The sequence below is a fragment of the Galeopterus variegatus genome, unplaced genomic scaffold, assembly GCF_000696425.1.
Source record: "Galeopterus variegatus unplaced genomic scaffold, G_variegatus-3.0.2 Scaffold8, whole genome shotgun sequence".
NCBI lineage: Eukaryota > Metazoa > Chordata > Mammalia > Dermoptera > Cynocephalidae > Galeopterus > Galeopterus variegatus.
Window position 1 is genome coordinate 608,522 of NW_007726119.1, and position 22,532 is coordinate 631,053.

Sequence of the window (22,532 nt, forward strand, 5' to 3'; positions counted from 1 at the left end):
AAGCAGTTAATTCTATGTTAACAGAAAGATAGTAATAATTGCAGGGATGAGATAAAGAAATCCTGACATCTACCAATGAAGTAAACTGAAGTGAAAAGTAATTTTTTAAAAAAAGGAAGAAAGAAAAAGAAAAAAAAGACAACTTTGACCAAAAAGCTCCAGATTTTCTTTTTTTTTAATAAACTTGTCACTTTATTAATAGGAATATTACATAAAAAGGTACTGTAAATTAATGAAATTTTCTCCCTCAAAGTTCATATATTATTAGAAGCTGAATTTCCACTGTAACTCTTGAGGGTGGAAAATCCTATTATGGTAATTGAAAGATGGGGCCTTGAAGAGGTGATTAGATTGTAGGACCGTGCTGTAGTAAATGGATTAATAATGATGGTTAGGGGTGTGTTTCTAAGTGCTTTAAAAGGAGAGCACATGATAGTCTCTTTCTTTTTCTCTGCTCAAACATTTTCTGCCATGTGTGACCCCTGCATTGCTGTAAAGCCACCACCAAAGAAGACCCTCACAAGATGTGTTCCCTGGACTTTGGACTTCCCAGTCTCTGAAACTGTAAGCAATAAATTTAATTTTCTTTCAAATCACTCAGTTCCAGGTATTTTGTTATAAGCAACAGAAATAGACTAATACAAAAGGTTATTTCATCTCCCTTTAAAACTTATTAGACTTTATGAAACTTAGAAAGCCAGGAAAATTTGTGAATTACTCAGTAGCATGTCAGCATATTAAGAATTACTAAACATGCAGATATTTTCCACCTATATAAATTGACCTTTTCTCTGGAGTAGAATTCATGCAGTCTACATTGACTAAAATATCAACTCACTGCATTTTTGACTACTTTTACTTAAACCTTCCTCTCTACCCTGTTGGAATTTAATCTAATTGATTTCTTCAGTGGTGCTGGGGCTGATGCGGAGAATGAAAAGTGTGGGCACATAGGATGACCTCAGAGTACCAAGTATTGATCTCCAAATTCTGATTTGTCCCTGGTGGAATGACAGAACTAATGTCTGCATATCAAGATAACCAGAGTGACTGTTTCTGAATTTATTATATCAATATCTTTAGCCATGACCAAATTCTTTCTAAAGGTCTGTAGTTCAGTGTAAGTTCAACGGCTTCAAAAGCAAGGGCAAAAATCATATGATTCTCTCAATATGTGCAGAACAAGCATTTGACAAAATTCAACATCACTTCATGATAAAGACTCTCAACAAGTTAGGTATAGAAGAAAAGTATCTCAACACAATAAAAGCTATATATGACAAACCCACTGCCAACATAATCCTAAATGGGGAAAAGCTGAAACCTTGTCCTTTAAGAACAGGAATAAGACAAAGACGCCCACTCTCACCACTCCTATTCAAAACAGTAGTGGAAGTATTAGCCACAGCAACTGGGTAAGAGAATGAAATAAGGTAAAAGACAAAGCCAAACTGTCTCTGTTCACAGATGACATGATCCTATATATAGGAAAACTCATAACCTCTACCAAAAAACTCCTAGAGCTCATAAACAAATTCAGTAAGGATGCAGCATGCAAAATCAATACACAAAAATCAGTAGTGTTCTTACACACTAACAATGAACAAGCAGAAAAAAAATCAAGAAAGTAAGCCCATTTACAATAGCTACTAAAAGAATAAAATACCTAGGAATAAATTTAACCAAAGAGGTGAAAGATCGCTACAAGAAGAACTAAAAAACACTGCTGAAAGAAATTAAAGAGGACACCAAAAGATGGAAAGATATTCCATGTTCATAGATTGAGAGAATTAGCATTGTGATAATGTCCATACTACCCAAAGTGATCTAAAAATTCAATGTAATCCCCATCAAAATAACCATGAAATTTTTCACAGAAATAGAAAAAAAAATCCTAAAATTCATATGGAGCAATGAAAGACCCCAAATATCCAAAGTAATCTTGAGCAAAAAAATAAAGCCAGAGGCATTACACTACCTGACTTCAAACTATACTACAAAGGTATAGTAACCAAAACAGCATGGTACTGGCATAAAAACAGACACTCAGACCAAATGAATAGAATAGAGAACCCAGAAATCAACCTATATATGTACAGCAATTGATCTCTGACAAAGGCACCAAGAACATATATTGGGGAAAGACAGCCTCTTCAGTAAATTGTGCTGGGAAAACTGGACATCCATGTGTAGAAGAATGAAACTAGGCCCATACATCTTGCCATACACCAAAATCAACGCAAAATGGATTAAAGACTTACATATAAGACCCCAACTGTAAAACTCCTAGGAGAAATCATAAGGGAAATATTTCAGGATGCAGGACTGGACAAAGACTTTACAAATAAAACCTCAAAAGCACAGGCAACAAGTGGGATAATGTGCAACTAAAAAACTTCTGCACAGCAAAGGAAACAATCAACAGAGTGAAAAGACAACCTATAGAATGGGAGAAAATATCTGCAAACTATACACCCAACAGGGGATTGATATGCAGAATACACAAGGAAATCAAACAAATAACAGTAAAAAACCAAAGGATCTAATTAAAATATAGGCAAAGGAGCTGAACAGACATTTCTCAAAGGAAGACATACAACGGCCAACAGGTACAAGAAAAAATATTCATCATCACTAATCATAAGAGAAATGCAAATCAAAAACACACTGAGATATCATCTTACCCCAATTAGACTAGCTATTATCAAAAAGACAGAGAATAACAAGTGTTGGGAGGATTCAGAGAAAGGGAATCCCTCCTACACTGTTGGTGGGACTGTAAATTAGTACAGCCATTATGGAAAACAGTATGGAGCTTCCTTGAACAACTACAGATAGAACTGCCATATGATCCAGCAATCCCACTACTGGGCATATACACAAAGGAATGGAAATCATGTCGAAGGGATACCTGCAGTCCCATGTTTATCACAGCTCTATTTACAACAGCCAAGATGTAGAACCAACATAAATGACCACTGACAGATGACTGCATAAGGAAAATGTGGTATATACACACAATGGAATACTACTCAGTCATAAAAAAGGATGAAATTCTTCCCTTTGCGGCAACATGGATGAGCTTGGAGAAAATTATAAGTGAAATAAGCCAGGCACAGAAAGAGAAATACCACATGTCCTCACTAATAAGTGGGTGCTGAGACAGAAAAAAAGGCAGGAGGGAAGGAAGGAAAGAAGGAAAGAAAGAAACAACCACAATAGTAAGTTGAACTCTCAGGAAGAGAGAACAGATCTATGGTCACTAGAGGTTGGAAAGGGGGAGAAGAGTGGGTTAGGGAGAAATTAGGCAGTGCAGAAAAAGAATAATTACAATGTGTAATGATGAACATGCTAAAAACACTGATTCAGTCATCACACATTGTACAGAAATACTGAGTCAATTCTGTACCCCACAAATATGTATAATCAATTATATTTCAATTAAAAATAGATTTAAAAAAAGAAAAGAAAGAAAAATGGTTAGAAATACTCATAAAAAAAGAATCATAATTTTCTTGATTTATTTGAAAGTTGGTTGTGAAAAGAGTAATCTGCTTTATAGGTGTTCTAAGAATTTTGCATGATTCGATGCAGGCGGTCAAGTGTACAGGTTGTTAAGAGCACATGGTAAAACCTCAACAGTAACCATTACAATGACAGACATATTTGAACAATGTAGAAAGACAAGGTGTCCAACAGAATATATTATTGGGACAATTTTCAATAAAGAAAAAGCTCAATGGCAAAAAAATATGTTTTTAAGCATGGATTTGGAAATTATGCAGAGAATTTTACATTACTTATAAGTCAAAGAAGTCAAATATGTATATCTGAACAAGAACGACAACGGTATAAGTGAAAATAGGTGGGACACATCAGGAGCAGTACGTAAAGGAAGACTATTGGCCGTGATGCTACATATAGAGCAGAAATCAGCACATATTTCTGTAAAGAGCCACTTTTCAGCTCTGCAAGCCACAGGATCTCTGTCACGACTATTCAACTCTGCCGCAACTCACCAATTCACAGACAGTACATAAACATGTAAACGTGGGGTGATTCATTAAAATTTTATGGACATTGAAAAAAGTTTATGGGAAAATTTGAATTCATTCGGTGGAGAATCAAAATTAACATTAGAAAAGAATTACGTGGGAAGACAAAATGAAACTGAATTGGGAAGCAAAGTCTAGCCAGTGGATTTTCCATATAGCCAATTAATCGGGGGAAGAAGCCATGCACTGCAAGAGAGAATGAATCTGAATTCTATTCCTGCCTTTAAACCGGGTCTCATGATAAATTCCTCATCCTTCTTACTTCTCAGATTTTTCATCTCTAAACTGAAGAAGTTGAAACATTTGATCTGCTTCTGTGATGTCCCTTTCAGTTCTAAAATTCAACTCTTCTACAGAGTCAGCTTTGAAACAGAACAAAAGAATATGGTCTCCCTACAAAACAATACTGGAATTTAGATTAGAAATAAAGAAACACTCACATGTGTTGATAAAATTGGTAAAGCTATTCCTGTCTTCAGAGATCTTGGTGGTGGTCTCTGATTTAAGGCAACTGAATGTTCATCAAAATCCCTTTAGTCATTGTCTATTGAGACTCGCAATCTGTGTCAACTCTCTCCCCTTCCTAAGATGAATTATAGGATCATTTTAGATATTAAAATGAAGCATAACTTATTATCTCTATTTCTCTGCATCAGAAGTATTATCAGTCATGGGAACAAATGTAGTAGACAGTGAACTACTGAATTTTTTAAATGAGACAACTGAATCTGTATTTCTTTTTATTACTAAAATGATCATGTGTGTGTTTGTGATGAAGTGTGTCTGTGTAAATAAACAAAAACATGATAATTAGCCAGGTACTGGAGTGACTGATGGGAACCAAGTTTCTGTTGAAAACTTAATGTCATATTTTGTGAGATGAATGAAATTGACATTTCCAGTCTTTTAGAGAAACCCCAATTCTTGTTAAGGCATCCTCAGATCTACAAAGTTACTGAAAAATATCACAGCCTTCACTTTAGAAAGAATCTCACTTTTATAGAGTACTGTATAGTAAAAGCAGAATTCAATTTATCTCAGACTAAATGAACCTAATGGAATTTACAGCCTATTAAAGAATTAAGGCATTTTCCAGTCACACACACACACAAAATACTTTTAACGAAGCATGTAGAGCATAAAGAACTGAGGGGGAAAAGATGTCGTCTGTCTTGCATTTAGGAAAGTGATGGAAACAACCAGAAGTAAATGTGGTAGAAAAACTGGTCTGTTCTCCAAAGGAGGCAGGGCCTCTAATTTTTATTAAGAAATTCCAAAATGGGTCAGGCAGTTAGAAAAAGTACCCTAGTATTCCAAATTTAACATTTCATTTTGAGAGCTAACCATTTCATAACCATAGAAAGACTTATTACTACATTTAAAAAATAATCAAGGAAATGAAAGATATTTAATACATATTAACATATATCATTTTACATTTTATTAACCCTGTTAGATGGGACATGCATTTTACCTTTTATACTACAGAATAAATTGAGACTTAGAGAGTCATAGACCTCTACCAAGAGGGGAAACACACACAAAAATAATAATTAGAACAAAGGAGTAATCTTATATATCATCAGAATTAGAACATAATTCTATAGAATCCAGCCCCAGTTCTTTTTCCATTGTATTTTATTTAACAAAATGTCAGGTTCTAAAAACCTATAAAAGTGTTATGTGTCAATCAAATATTGAAAAAGGAGGAGGAAGGAGTCTAAGTGAGTGAGAGTCCAAAGGTGGGTACACATTCCCTCACTGTGAATGAGATTTAGGTTTGTCACATGCTTCAGAAAGGGCCGGAGAATCCAGGAACTACTGGTGTTTTTTCCAGCTGTCAGATAAAGAAAGAAAGGAGACTATAACCAGAAAGGCTGCTCAGGGCTGGAGCAGTGACCAAACTAATTTTTAAATGGCTCAAGAACATAGTAATCATACAAAACGAGAGAGAGAGAGAGAGAGAGAGAGAGAGAGAGAGAGAGAGAGAGAGAGAGAGAAGAGAGAGAGAGAAAGAGAAAGAGAGAAGAGGTGTTTGCAAATGTGGCAAAACATTAAATAATCGCTGGACCTGGGTGACGACTATACAAGAGTTATTTTCACTATTTTTACAACTTTTCTGTAAATTTAAACATGTGTAAAAATTTAAAAAGAAAGAAAAAAGGAATATCAACCTGGCATTTAAATAAAAGGAGCTCACACAAAAATTTTTTTCTAGATGTTATCTCTTTAGTTGGTGTATTAATCTGAAAATAGAGATACATTGTGGTATAAATGAAGTACTGTATATAGAACTTATATTTTTTCTTTCACCTCTTCTCCCGTCTTTACATCTTCTATCCCCCATTCTTTTCTTCCGTCCTCACCCAGTTCTTGTGGTCCTCATTTCAACCTAGGGCTTTTTCCTAGAGTTATTTAAACCTAACGTGTGCAACTAGTTCTAATTTTTTTTCTGTCTCCTTGCATGAAAAAAAAAAATCCACATGTGTATGCTTTTAAGAAATTGCAAATTTGAGTAATTTCCACTTATTCCCGACATATGTTCAGTGTTTAGCACGGGCAAGGGGAATTTTCTGAGAAGGATCACAAGGAAGACAAAACCCCCATAAGCAATTTGAAGCTCAAATGCTCACAAACAACAAAATCAGGTATCTGTTTATATATTTATTATTATTATTGAGGAACATTTGTGTTTCACTACATTGATTCTGTAGTTTCCTTTCTTTAATTTTCATAAACATGTGTGGGTGTTTGTGTATATAAAGTAGTCAGGTCTCAGACTCAGGCTTCCTTCTCCCGGGAGAAGGGTCCTGATAATATAAAATGCTGGAGGTTTATGCTTACTTGGGATCCACAGTATCTTTTAACAAATACATAATGCTGTTCCCATAAATTTCTGACTTACCTATGAGACAAATTTACAGAAATATGAGGAAAAGTGATTATTAAACAATGCCAAATCTAGACTCAAGAAAGCAATGAATGAGAAATATGTGCTGAGCATAGTTTAGGTTTATTATGGCCAAGGCTTCCTTAGGGATGGTACAGAATTCTGTTCCTGACAGCTGCATGGTTGAGAAGCAATTTGGGTTCCTGGAAATATACTTGCTGGGAGTCAGGAATCCCAGGTCTAGCTTCAGGTCTCCCACTAATTAATCGTGTGAACCTGGGGAATTCATTCAGCTCCTATGGTGTACCCCACAATTAAATATATAAATTTATTGACTGTTCCAAATTAAATATATAAATTAGAATTCTATATAAACAAACAAATCAAGAAGTTTAAGAGACACAAATCTGGATTATAGCCTGACACATTTTAGCTCAGCCTGAAATGTTAAAAGTCATGATAATAGTTTTTCTCTTCTTTATAGTTTACTTGCAACTTTCTAACAAAAACAATTTCATTTATTCAGTCACTTTTTTCAACATGGTTTTGACTGAGCTGCGTAGTAAAGTACTATGTATCATTTGTTAGGGGTAGAAAGTTAAATAAAACATGTGCTATGAATCGAACTGTGTCCCTCCCCAAAGACACTGAACTCCTAGTACCTATGGATAAATGTGACTGTATTTGGAGATAGGGTCTTCACAGAGGTAATTAAGTTAAAATATATCATTAGAGTGGACCCTAATCCGATATGACTGATAGCCTTATAAAAAGGGAGAATATGAACACAGAGATACACACGCAGGGAGAACACCATGTGCATATAACAGAAGAATCGGATGATGTTTCCCCAAGTCAAGGGGCACCAAAGATTTCCAGCAAACTCATTAGGAGAGAGGCGTAGGACAGATTCTCTCTTAAACCTTCAGAAGGAAACAACCCTGCTGACACTTGATCTCAAACTTCTGACCTCTAAAACTATGAGAAGATGCATTTTTGCTGTCTGTACTTTTTTATGGCAGCCCTAGCAAACTAATACATGTGTCATGAATTTAAGCCTCTTACAATCTGGACAAGATAATAATATAAGATTATCAAGAGACATTACATTACAACTGCTCTAAGGGAGGTTTAAACATGGCAATTCAAGAGCAGAAGACAAATGGTCCTGGGATAACTGGATATCCATATGCAGGAGAATGAAACTAGAGCCATACCTCTCACCATATACTAAAATCAACTCAAAATGGATTAAAGAATTAAATATACACCCTGAAACTATAAAACTTCTTAAAGAGAACATAGGAGAAACACTTCAGGAAGTAGGACTGGACAGAGACTTCATGAATACAACCCCAAAGCACGGGCAATCAAAGGAAAAATAAATAAATGGGATTATATCAAACTAAAGAGCTTCTGCACAGCAAAAGAAACAATTGACAGAGTTAAAAGACAACCAACAGAGTGGGAGAAAATATTTGCAAAATACACATCTGACAAAGGATTAATATTCAGAATATACAAGGAACTGAAATAATTGTACAAGAAAAAAACAAGTAACCCAATTAAAAACTGGGCAAAAGAACTAAATAGGCATTTCTCAAAGGAAGATATACAAATGGCCAACAGACATATGAAAAAATGCTCAACATCACTCAGCACTAGGGAAATGCAAATCAGAACCACACTGAGATACCATCTCACCCCAGTTAGGAAGGCTAATATCCAAAAGACTGTGAACTATAAATGCTGGAGAGGTTGCATAGAAAAAGGAACACTCATACATTGTTGGTGGGACTGCAAAATGGTGCAGCCTCTGTGGAAAATGGTATGGAGGTTCCTCAAACAATTGCAGATAGATCTACCATCTGACCCAGCTATCCCACTGCTGGGAATATACCCAGAGGAATGGAAATCATCAAGGCGAAGGTATACCTGTTCCCCAATGTTCATTGGAGCACTCTTTACAATTGCTAAGAGCTGGAACCAGCCCAAATGTCCATCATCAGATGAGTGGATACAGAAAATGTGGTATATCTACACAATGGAATACTACTCTGCTATAAAAAAGAATGAAATACTGCCATTTGAAACAACATGGATGGACCTAGAAAGAATTATATTAAGTGAAACGAGTCAGGCACAGAAAGAGAAATGTCACCTGTTCTCACTTATTTGTGGGAGCTAAAAATAAATAAATAAATACACAAATAACCTGGTGGGGGGAGGGAAGAAGACACAACAATTACAATTCCTTGAAGTTGATGTGACAAGGAAAAGAAAGGAGGTTGTTGGGAGGGAAGGGGTAGAGATAAGAGGGAGGGAGGTTTTGGTAATTGTCCACAATAATCAACCACATTGTATATTGACAAAATAAAATAATTTTTTTAAAAAAAAATCTGACTATTTAGAAAATAAACTCTCTCCATTTTTGTTAAAAAAAAATCTTTAAAGGGCGCCCACTTTTCTTCAGTTAATAATGTAAAAAAGACTACATTGACATGGTTCACCAGGACCCTCATTTCCCTAATGACAGACTAAATGGCTGGTATCATTGCTTACAAAAGTATTTTGAACTTGATGGAGCATACGTTGAAAAATAAAGTTTATGTTTTTTTTATTTTTGTCTTTTAATTCCATTTTCCATGAATTTTTTGAAGTCTCCTAGTAAATTCTAGAAGTCATTTGTCTTTGAAGAATTAAAAATAATAGGAGTAATGAATTAGATATTTGCAGTAGCCCTAAGATAGATTTTATTTTCACAGAGATTTTATTTCCACAAATGAGCATGCAGAAAAATGCCTAAATGGTAACTAAGAAGAAAATACTTACATGTACATATCAGAATAACAACTTTTATGTGCACACCCATTGCATTGCATAGGAAAGATTATTTCCTATCATTTATGATTGTAGAATGATTCTACACAAATACACACACATACACACACAGAGAGCATACATGATAGAATAATTTTACTTTTTCCCAGTGGTATGTACCTATGTCCTCTGCATTCACCCCTTCCTCCTATGGAACTACCCTTAACAAACATGCTCATTGAAATGAACAGGAATACATTAAATTTAATACATTTTAAATGACTGTTAATACATTAAAAAAGACTCTGAACGATAAATGTTGGCGAGGATGCGGAGAAAAAGGAACTCTCATACATTGTTGGTGGGACTGCAAAATGGTGCAGCCTCTGTGGAAAATGGTATGGAGGTACCTCAAACAATCGCAGATAGATCTACCATCTGACCCAGCTGTCCCACTGCTGGGAATATACCCAGAGGAATGGAAATCATCAAGGTGAAGGTATACCTGTTCCCCAATGTTCATTGCAGCACTCTTCACAATAGCCAAGAGTTGGAACCAGCCCAAATGTCCATCATCGGATGAGTGGATACGGAAAATGTGGTATATCTACACAATGGAATACTACTCAGCTATAAAAACGAATGAAATACTGCCATTTGCAACAACATGGATGGACCTTGAGAGAATAATATTGAGTGAAACGAGTCAGGCAGAGAAAAAGAAATACCACATGTTCTCACTTAGCAAACAGAAAGGACACTGTTGGGTGGGAGGGGGAAGAGGGAGGAGGGAGGGGGGTTTCGGTAAAGGGCCACAATAATCAACCTCATTGTATATCGACAAAAAAAAATTAAAAAAAATAAAAATAAAAAAATAAAAAATAAATGAATCTGGGCTTTGGATTCCCCACATTTGCACTGCCTGGGCATTATGTTTCTGTACTTTTTACTTGCTGTTCTTACTATCACCACCTCAAATGTAAAATCACCTCAAGTAACCAGTAATGCAATCTACCACTTTTCTCAAGGCCAAACATTATTTTAAAGCACCAAATGTTTCTAGGTAAAACACTGACATCAATAGAAAATACAATTATTGAACAGAATGGTTAAGATTATTTTAACATTCTACTGTTGGATCAATGAATATACACTAATCATTTGCCAGATGTGCAATGTTTTAGCAGACCCCTGGGCAAGTCTCTTGTTAAGAAAACTATTGAAATATTTGATAATAGAAACCAAGGGCTGCCAGGGCCACATTTAGTAGTTTCCCCTAATCACTATTAGAAAAATAATGTCTAATAAAGTTATTACTCATAAAAAAATTTTAAATAACATCACATTTTGGTCCTCATAATTAATGGTTTAACAAGTCTGAGGAATTTCTAATTGGTCCTAAGAACTGACCATTGGGCATAAAGTAAAATCAGGACTGGCTTTTGTAAGGCTTAGAGAATGAAAGTGTGATTGAACATCCTGAGCAATTAAACAGCCCTGTATTGCTGACATAGTTTCTTTTTTTAAATTTTCTTTTCTTTTCTTTCTTTCTTTTTTTTGGGGGGGGGAGAGTTGTTGCTACTGCATGAATGATGCATAAAAATTAATAAGAACTTTGTCTACATTCAAATTTCTACACAGCATTATTTTATTTTTATTTTTAGATAAACACAGGGGAGCTATTGCACAAGGTAATTCTTCTATCTACCCATTCCAATGTGCAAGCCTTCTTGTGTAATTTAATTTTAAATTAAATAAAGGCTACCTGCTATTTCTCCTGGGTGTACATTTGGCTTTGCTAACTCTATAAAACTGTCTTTCAAATGACTCAAACTGCATTAGAAAAATAGCTAAACCATTTTATGGCACCTCTGGGACAATTTCTTAATTACTTCCTCCTTTGTTTTAATATAATATTTCACATTAGAGTTTATTTTTTTATAAACTTTAAGGGAATGGCTCTTAGTCCCTAGGTAAAAATTGTCTAGAATACTTTTGTACAGCTTAATGTTATTAATATTGATAGAAATATAGATTTCTAATTGATATTAAAACAAAAACAATGTGGGAATTAGTAATACTGGCTACCATTAAATGGTAGGCAGAGTTATCTAACTTGTAATACCTGTATTTATTACTGTATGCCAAGAGGAAAAACTTTATTCAATAAATGAGAACTGATAATTCTTAAAACATAAACAATTTTCCATTGCTTCTACTGATAATAATTTATGGTTATAGAATAGGAAGCAAAATATTAAATGGCAATATTTAAATAATTACTAATGCAGTACATGCCACAATTTCTTCCAGAGTTATGTTATTTTTAACATCATTTTACCATTTAGCACAATAGGAAAAATAATATGAGCATAAGTCTTGATTACAAAGAAGGTGCTAGCAAATAAATTTGCATTTTTGCATTGTGAGCATTTTACACGGCTTCTAATAAAAACATTTGTTTCTCATTTCATAATAATTATGCAACTGTCAGGATAATATAACCTCATATCACAGTTTAATTCTTCATTACCTGCAAGCAAGAAAGACACTGATTTCTTCAAAGCTGTGCCTGAAGTATAGCCCAGGAAACCAATACTCTTGAACAATAACAGAGTCCTATTTACCATAGAAAATCATTTGCCGTGGCAAGAGTCTCTGATGCACTAGTCTAAGGAGTAGGTGGTAGAAACAATGCTATAAAGGGCTCATAGCTGAGAAACAGACAAGTCAATTGGAGAAGTTTACATTAATAGGGAGTCACTAAGAGTCAATTCTTTGCCACTATGCCTTCCTGAAGGGCATACACAGTTAATTCATCACATAACATCCGTAAATTCTTCTCTCATGACATAAACCAATATTCACCATTTATCAGGCTAGGACCATAAGGCACAAGTTGTACCAGTTTAATGTGAAGTAGAATGATGTTTCCTACTTGCCCACATAATTATTTCTGCTAAATAATGGCCAGGAGACAGGATTAATGATGTAATAAAGTATCTTCACCTTGTCATAGAACAAAAATGTGGTGGTTCCAAAGACTCAGAGAAATATTTTGTTCCCATTCAGTCTCTGTGTCTATCAGAACAGCAAATAGCAACCAATTATGATGCCTTTGTATGGGCTGGGACATGCCTATTAACCTGTGACTCATCTCTCTTCATTAAGTGTAGTGGGCAGACCTTAAAACCAATATATAACTTCAGATAAAACTCTTAAGAGATCTAATATGTTCTTGCTCAGAAGTGCATTGTGTACCTCTCTGTGAAATTGCATTCCAGACTGAATGAATTATCTTAAGATCAACAACCAACATTCAATGGAACCCTGAGTGGCTCAGAGCACAATACGACCTTCCATAACGTAGAGAAATAACTCAGAGTTAAAATTCAGTTTGCATGGAAGAATTTTCATTCTTAAAGGAGCACCTGTGTGTAACCCAAGGGACCCAGAATTTTGCTTAGTTACAGCTTTGCCTCCCTGCTCCCAGGGGCCACATCAGAGAATAATGGGCTAGCCTTCAGGATAAGCAGTCCTCACATGCTGCTGAGGCACTTGGTTCACCTACAACGGATGTTTATGGCCACTATTATGGTCACTGTAGCTCAGTTTATTTGACTAATCCCATGCACTGTCTGGTATCTAAAGAAAAAAAACCCTTGGAGAAGGGGATAGGGTAACCTACCAACAACTGGAAAAACAGTGAACAGATTCCTGAGGATAGACATGCAACAGTGGTGTTCAGAGATAGGATGGGTATCGGGCATGGGCAAAGAATTCATTCAACACTCCATGAGCATATAATCATAGGTGAGTCATGTGTATGCCTTTGCGTGTGTGTTTCTCAGGGAAGAATAGAAAGAGTTTGAGGGATATTAGGTATCACACTGGCAAAACCTGAACAATAAACAATGCCCCGGGCCGGCCCGGTGGCGCACTGAATAGTGCGCCGCTTGGGAAGCGCGGCAGCGCTCCCGTCCGAGGGTTCGGATCCCATATACAGACCGGTTCCCGCTCACTGGCTGAGCGAGGCGCGGGAGCAACACCGAGGCTTGCGATCCCATTGCCGGTCCCCGGTCCGGTACGGGGGCAACACTGAGGGTTGCGATCCGCTGCCGGACACGGAAAAAAAGACAAAAGACAAAAAATAAAAATAAAAATAAAAAAAAAAATAAACAATGCCCCAAACCTGAACAATAAACAGAAGAGTAAATGTCAAGAAGAAAATAACGTTTTTCCATCACATTTTGTTAGAGCTTTGCACCCTGCAAGATGATGTACAATTAGTAATAGAATGAGGTGGGGGCCGGCCCGGTGGCGCACTGGAGAGTGCGCCGCTTGGGAGCACGATGGTGCTCCCACTGAGGTTTCAGATCCCATGTGGAGACCAGTTCCCGCTCACTGGCTGAGCGCGGTGCGGGTGCAACACCGAGGGTTGCGTTCCAATTGCCGGTCCCCGGTACAGGTGCGACACCGAGGGTTGCGATCCCGTTACCGGTCAGTAAAAAAGACAAAAAGGAAAAAAAAAAAGATAATAAGAAAAAGAAGAAAACTGTGATGAATTGTTCTGGACCATAAAATCATCTCCAAAGGCTTGCTACCTCCTGATTTTAAGGATTGTGGAACAGACAGATGTACAGACTTAGGTGGGAACTCTGACGCTTTCCTGTTTGGGTGCCCTTGGAATACTGAGAACAGATAGTGACACAACTCAGGACACATCAGTAAAAGATGCCTTCTGGCACAGAGGAGGGAAGGTTGAACCAACTTTGTAGATGAGGCTCATAAAAATACCCCTGAAAGGGGTATTTTGGGGTCCTTGAAAATACTTATCACAGAATGCATTCTCATTTATCTTGTTTTCCTCAATTAAAGAATATTTCATTCTTTCACATTTCTCTTGTGTAATTGAGAGCTGGGTCAGTTGATGCTGGTGTACAGAGGTGATCAGTCCTCGGATGTTCCAGAGTTTCTGGGTAACCGCATTAGTGAAAAAGAGTGAAGAACTACTTTCAAACTTCTGTAAACTTCAACTTAGTGGTAGAAAAGTTAGGAAAACCAAATATTTTATTTTGCTTAACGTTGATTTTCAAGCCTGGGTAGTCCATTTCCTGATTCTCACCAACTCTGTTCTCCCCACCTTGATGTGAAGCCTCCAGCACGTCCTCATGGACCCTTGCAACCATGCTTGCTGCATGGTTGTTGATTGTCAGAATACCAACCTTAGAGTCACCAGCAGGAGTGGTGAGCCTTATAAATTACAGCTTACTGGGCCTCCAATCAGACATCCTAAATTGAAATATCTAGAGGTTGATCCTAGGAATCTGCATTTTCCTGGATTTCCAGGTGATTCTTATGAGCCCTAAAATTTGCAGAACAGTGTAGCAGTGCCTTTTCTTGGTTCATTTACAAAATCTTCATAAAAAGGGATTATTTTCCTCTCCACTTGTACCATCTTGTTAAGAGACTCAAATGAGATATTAATTTCAGGAGAACACCAGAACTTTATTGATTCCCCAGATGCCTGCATCTGGGTAATAGAAACATTTGCAGCACCATTAGGAAAATAATATTCTCATAAATGCCAGCCTGTAACCAAACACCAATAATGAATCTTTATACATTTTATGTAAAAATTTTACCACATCATTCAGAAAAATCAATCAAACTAAAACCAGATTTTAAACCCCAATATTACTTTAAAGCATCCAAGGCAAACCCTGTAATTTTACAGATGAGGAGACAGACCCAGAGACATTGGAAAAATTGTAACACAGGTATTAGTTTTCAGCTCCAGTGTCCAGATGCTGGGAATAAATTCAGAGTTGTAACCATTTTATCATCAGTCTCTTTTCCTTCCTGCCTTACCTGCCCCTCTTTCTTTCCTTACACCAGAGACACATTCTTACTTCAATTATTCTTTATCACTACCCAGGTGATGACTGATATTTCCTTTCATTCCAAGTTTTTCTTGAGTGTTCAGAATTTACATTCAGAACCTTGGCTTTCTTTGGAGGACTTTCTTAGTCTTCCAAAGGCACAGGTTGTTCAGAAAAACAAACAAGCAACAAAAAACTCGACTGTTCTTCTCTGCACTATAAATAGTCCACAGTTGTCCAAATACAATATTTATTTCTTTAAACAACATTTTAAACCATCTAATTCTTAAACAAAAATATTTATTTGTCAGTTTCTGTTCTGCAACCTCGCAGCCTACATTCCACCTTCAAGCAAATGGCTTATAGCTGATATTAAATCTCTCCAGATGCATCATCAGTAAAATATTGTGATTATTATGACCACAAAAGAAATAACTATTGCCATACTGAAGAAAAGATTCTGCAGAGAACAAGCACCTTCGACAATGGAAATGTGATTACTGACATCTCAATCAAGATACCTTTTTCTGTCCCTCTACGGTGGAATTATCTGACATATTGAATATCTTTATTTGGGTAGCAAGGGATTATGAGAGCTACTTCCTGGAATACAAATAGAGGAATGTACACCTAAAACCAAATCACTAGTATAATATTCATTTAACAGAACTCACTTTGAATGACTTGAATCTTTTATCACCTACATCTATTCAACATCTATAGATCCTCAGTATAATTGATTCCATATTAGACACTAGTTTACACTGCACAAATATTAAGCTGATATTTTTTTAAGTAGGCATAAGCTTAAAACAGATTACTTCATTGCACAGACTTAAATCTTTATCAACTTTTTCTTTAAATCTGAGCTTGACTGGACTTGCCATCTTAAAAAATATGTTCAATTTAGTGAAAACTTCTTAGTTGGACGAACAATGTTTGTTAAGGCTCTTAAAATTTAAAGTTCAAGTGTTAAATGTAATAAATTTTAAAAAATATTAAACACCCATTATATAATTTCAAGCTTTTCCCTGACAAATATAATTTTCTATGATTTTCATTTTTTCCTTCAAAAGTCTCATAAAGAAACAGATTTTGTTTCAAATTATACTTCTTAATAATTGCCCCGAAATGAAGCTTATTCCCTAGGTAACATTTCCCTAAAGGTTTTCATTACCTCATTATGTGTTTATAATTTCTTGTTAGAATAAGTGACAGACCATATTACGAAAAATGTCTGGCACATAGAAGCTGTATAGTAAAACAGTGAAAAATATAAGCTAATGAGTCAGACTTACCATGCTTAAATCCTGTCTTTTCTATGTACTACCTGGGTGACTTTGAGCAAATTCTTAAACTCTCTGTATTTCAGTGTCCTTGTTTGCATAGGATTTGCTTAAAAAAGGTTATCAGAAGGATTAAATGGCCTAATCCATGTAAAGTGCTTGAAACAGTGCTAGTCAAAGTGGACTATACAAATAGTACTAGTGTTATCACACAAGTATAGCTATTATTATCATATAGTACAATAATTGTTGTATTATGTTCTATAATATTATTTTAGTAGGCTCTCTCTATATAATTATGGAATGGATGATTTGGAAAAATATTTCCTGTACTGAAATATTTAAAGTTTACATTTTATCCCATTGAAATAAACAATGTGGTAAATCTTGAAATCACTCTTGGTTTTTGTCTAAGTCCTTTTCCTGCAAGATGGCTAAGAATTGTAAGGTGCTGGCCTCGGCACAGGAGATCTCTTCAGGTAGGGGCAAGGTGAATGCAGCATCTCTTGCCAGGCCCTGGGTTCAGAGCAAAGAGACAAAAATGGGGAGAGGAGAAAACCAAGATTTTTACATCAGGGAATGAAGCCACCAAAGGGGAGGCCCAGAGCCATGTCACTGGAGAATTAGGGGTGAGAACAGAGGACAACGCATCAAGTAATAAGCCTGAAGTTGTTCCTGGGACACGCCCTGGACAAACACTGCTGCTCACAGCTGGCTTCATGACATCTGATTTTTGCACAGGGAAGCCCCATTTAAGACTGTAGGCACTGGTTAGGGGGAGTGGGGAAGGGGAGATTTTGGTCACAGGATACATAATTACAGTTAGATAGGAGGCATAAGTTCAGGAGCTCGATTGTACAGCATGGTGACTGCAATTAACAACAATGAATTGTATACTTGACAAACGCAAAGAGAGGGGATGTTAAATGCCCTTAACACAAAAATGATAACTGTGTGTATTTGTTAATTAGCTAGATTAAAATATTCCACCATGTATATATACTTCAAATGACCATGCTGTACATGATAAATACATATAATTGTATTGGCCAATTTAAACAAAAAAATTTAAATGCTGGGGACTGGACTGGGCAGTTACTACATTTCTTGTTTTTATTCCTGCTGCTGGGTCTGCTCTGAACATAACCAATACTTTTATTTTAGGCTAAGACACATACTTAAGTTGATATACCCTATGTCTAAAAAAGAATGTCATACATCTACAACCTCATGACAGCCACATAAAAAGAATCTCCCTGGTAGGAGAAGATAAAACAAAAATTTACATCTCCCCTGCCATCAACATATAGACCAGAGTACAACAATGTGATAAAATTGTCAGCAGAAAGAGAACTAGAGGCTATGAATTTAATGATTACTCTCAAAGATTACTTGGGAGGAAAATAAACAAAAAATAACAGAACAAATAGCAAATCAATAAAAGTGACTTGTATCTGAAATAAGGCATCTCTAGAAAATGATCTTCATCTGTATTGGATTTTTCCTAAAGGGAGAAAAGGCAATTCCAGCTTGATCTTGCTTCCAATGTGTTGCATATTCATCTTGTGCAAGAGAACGAAATTTGCGTAATGTAGGTCCCAGTTCTTTGTGCACAAACACCCTTCAGGGAACTCAGATGAAGACTCACTAATAACAGGAGCCTGCATTTTGATCTCACCAGAAAGGGTATCCGCAGCTCAAATTCCATTTCCCCTCGACAAGATTTCCCAGATCTACTGAAGAAAATAGATCATACTTCATGGGAGGCCCACAGAGAATGTTTCTGCTTAAGATATATATATATATCTTATGTGTTATATATCTATATGTGTTGGTGGTGATATTTAACAACAAAGTTTTAAAGAATTTATATGAAGATTTCATGCAAACTCAAAACACAGCTTATTTTAAGGCACTTAAGATTTTATAAATTTTTGCTCAAAGGATAGAGGAGATAAGCACCTTCACCTAAGTCTTTATTGCTTGAACTTGTGGCAGAAATGAATTCTAAGTGCTTTATAATGTATGGATACAGCACATCTGAATGCAAATTATTTGTACATAGGAAATATTTCAGAAGAGGCCATATGGCTGGAAAAGTCCTCAACTTCTAATAAACTGACACAAAACACAGAGACTTGCTTAGATCTGTATGAAATATACATTCCAATATTTGAAATAATTATGTTTCTGGTAAAATATGTACCCAATTTGAATTCTTGCTTTTAAAATAAATGCTCTCCATTTTCTTTTCTCTCTTTTAAAAATATTAAGATAGCTCCTTTTTTTAAAAAAATAATCTTTTACAAGAAATTTCCTAAGACAACTGCATTTCTAAATAGAAATAAGGATTATATTAATAGTTCTTTCAAAACTGACTTTTTTTGTGTGTGTGAGCTGGGCCATTTTTTAAAATACGGCCAATATAGACTTATATTACTCTTCTATATATAATCATATTTTCAAATATCAGTGAATAACAAATAAACAGCTCCGACAGCACTCTAGTAAAGATCACATACTGGACCAAAGATGGCAGAATCAGTACACACAGAATCAGTAGACACAGAACCGTCTGGTTTTTGTTGCTGCTGCTGTTGTTATTTTACAAACATTGAATGAATCGCCAATATCTCTGGCATGCTACTTACTGATGGGTAGAGGTAACCTTCTCCATTCATGGCTATATACAACCCCGTCTTCACGCCCTGGATGGCAACGACGCGCAGTCCCACGGGTATGAGGTTGAACAGTGCTGTAGAGACAACATGATCTGTCACCAATGGGCAGGAAAAAGCAAAGCATCGCCATAACTTTTTTCTCTCTCATTTCTTTTATTGGAGAAACATTATCTTTGTTGCTGCTTTCTGAGAAGTTCCAATTAAATAACTTTTATTTCTCTTTATAATTAAGAAGTTTTCTGCTGTGGGTATAATTAGCACTTCAGCCCCAATTTGTAAATCTTCTTAGCAGTCTTGCCTGTAGCATTCTGAAGAACTAGTGGGATAATAAACAAAATCAAGCTTGCAATCAAGATTCTAGTATCACAGTCTCTGACACAATTAGATACCAAAAGAAATCAACTGCGAAGATTCTCAAAGCAAAGAACTCAAAAAGTCCAAGTTGAATGTTTATTCTGATCCTTCATGCAGAAGGTGTGATTTGTCACTGCAATGTAGTGCAGGCCATAAGTTAAAAAGGCAATTCTGGAGCTAAATTAGTCTTGCAGAATTAACATGATATACGAGTAAAGCCAAGAAAAGATATACACCTGCCAACAGGCTAAATTTAGAAAGAACTAATCAGACTGAATGGCATGCAAGTTTTAGAGAGATAATTTTCCTTATTAATACTTCATAAAAGTATGAATGAAAAATGAAAATAAAAGGGGACAATTTTACCCATCTGAGACAAAAACTCATTAATGTTTCCATGTTTTGTTTCTTCCCTTGTTGATAAAGAAAACGTACCTTAATGTATTTATCACATACTGCAGATAAAATGTTATAACTGATTTATAAAAAGCTTAATATTCACTTAACACATTTTGCTACCAATATTACACGTTGACTGTTTAGTGGGTCTTCTAGCATCATTCTTGGTGATAACTGCTTGACGATTTTGAAGATTTTATTGCGGGTACATTTACACGAGAAGGGTTAATTATCCACAGTGAGGTCATCTGCTCCCACTCAATGCCATCTTAATTCAAGTCTAATTCTAAGCAATAGATGCAGGCCAAAACAGACGTTGAAAACACTAAAATGTTGGTGTTGAAGTAAATGTATCAGTAAAATAACTTCAAGCTCTCAACTGTATTCCATAAAAGACAAGTCATTTGAAAAATACAGGCAGTCTACTCAGTATGTAATTAAAAATGGACTTTATAAATTGTGTTCTATTTAATTCTCAGGGACAAGTTTTCTCATAATAGGGTATAGAAAGCTACACCCTCTCTTCCAATTATTACATGTTACTGTTCTCAAGATGTCTGTACTACACAAATAATGAAAGAAAAATAGCAGCCCATGGCCATGAATAATTACCACTACAAGAATACTTAGGGATATGAGTGTGGTTAGTTGGATGTTAGCTTTCACTATGCAAACTAACATTGGACTTTCTTCTGCAGGATTCTGGGGATTCTAATATCCTATTGGAAGAATGAGATGTATAATTGTTCATTTCTATTATTAAACATGGGTGTGAATTTGAAGTACCTGTGTCATAGAAACTCTTAATATTCCCTCTTTGTGAGAGAAGGTCATATTCACCCTTGTCTAGAATACCTGAACTGTTCCATCTCCCTTTTATTTTAAAAGGATGGGCCCCACAGGACGATTATTCCTGATTTATGTGCAAACTTCTGGAGGGAAAAAATAATAATATGCCCATCCATGCAAATTATTCCAACCTAACCAATTCAAGCCTAACTATTCTATCCTTTATACGCTTCTAAGCATATCTGTAGGTGCCAAATATTTTATATAGGCCAGATAATATAATTTTAGAAGGGAAATGGATCATCAACTCACCAAAATAATGTGGTATGGGAAATAGAAAAATTCTAGAAGATAGTCTAGAATTACCATACTAAAAAACCTGCTAGTCTTTTCCCCAGGATTTTGGTTGGGACCTGAATTATAAAATGTAAGTTATTATAATTTACAGAATGATAAATAGAGCGTAAATTCATATAACCATTGTAATGTGGAAAACCATTCAGACCAGACCATGATGGATCTGTGGTTCTAGTTAAAACCACAGATACTCACATTACTTGAGATATCATTACAGTTTTCCATTTTCTTTGTATTTTACGTAATTATAAAGCAATGTCAAAAGGCCTAGGGGACTTAGAATAACGGAGATTTTCGTGAGACTTTGCTTATTCTGTGGAATAAACTACTTCCCCAATAACAGTAATTTTCAACTCTGTCTGCACATTAAAACTAGTTGTATTTACGAATTAGAATGGCCATGCTCGACTTCAGGACAATCCAATTAGAATCTCTGGAAGTGGGTTTAGGGCATAAGGAATGTTTTTAAAGGTCCTCAAATGACTCTAACATACAGTCAAGGTGAGAACCACCATTGCAAAGCCTGTGGGGTGGTAGCCACTGTGTAACTGACAATTTTTACACATCAAGTTAACAGGTTGAGAATTTCTAAGGTGAGAGGATTTTTTTTTGAGTTTTAACATTGCTATAATTATTAGCATATTGATATCTATTTAGTTCTATTTTTGCTTGTAATATCTATTAAGTCTGATAATGGAAATGATGAAGTTTAAAAGCACAGAAAAAAAATCTATGTCATCCCCAAAAGCAAATTGAGGGGAAAGAAAAACCAATTCCTAAAAAAATACTGTAGTTCATGGTAATGCAACATTTAGTAGAATTTTAAAATGAGTGTGGAGATGAAGCTCTGCAGGGGCTCACTTCCTTTTGTGAAAAATCTTTTCAGGGCACAAAGTAGCCAATGGTAAGTAGTCAGGTTGCTACAGAAATTTCTCTGCTAGGACCGTGTACCCATCAGGAATGAATTTCTTGCCATTTTTCCTTCCTAGTGATATCTAGTTCTTGGGCTGGAAACCCTG

The 22,532-nt window shown here is 35.8% G+C and overlaps 1 protein-coding gene across 2 annotated transcripts in view; it reads right to left on the reverse strand.

Moving 5' to 3' along the window:
* Window positions 1-22,532, reverse strand: part of FGF14 (fibroblast growth factor 14) — a 655,504-nt gene that overhangs the window by 141,256 nt on the left and 491,716 nt on the right. For both annotated transcript variants that reach the window (XM_008581838.1, XM_008581911.1), the window contains exon 3: window positions 19,585-19,688. In XM_008581838.1, coding sequence (XP_008580060.1) covers window positions 19,585-19,688 — 104 coding nt within the window. The remainder of the gene's footprint in view (window positions 1-19,584; window positions 19,689-22,532) is intronic.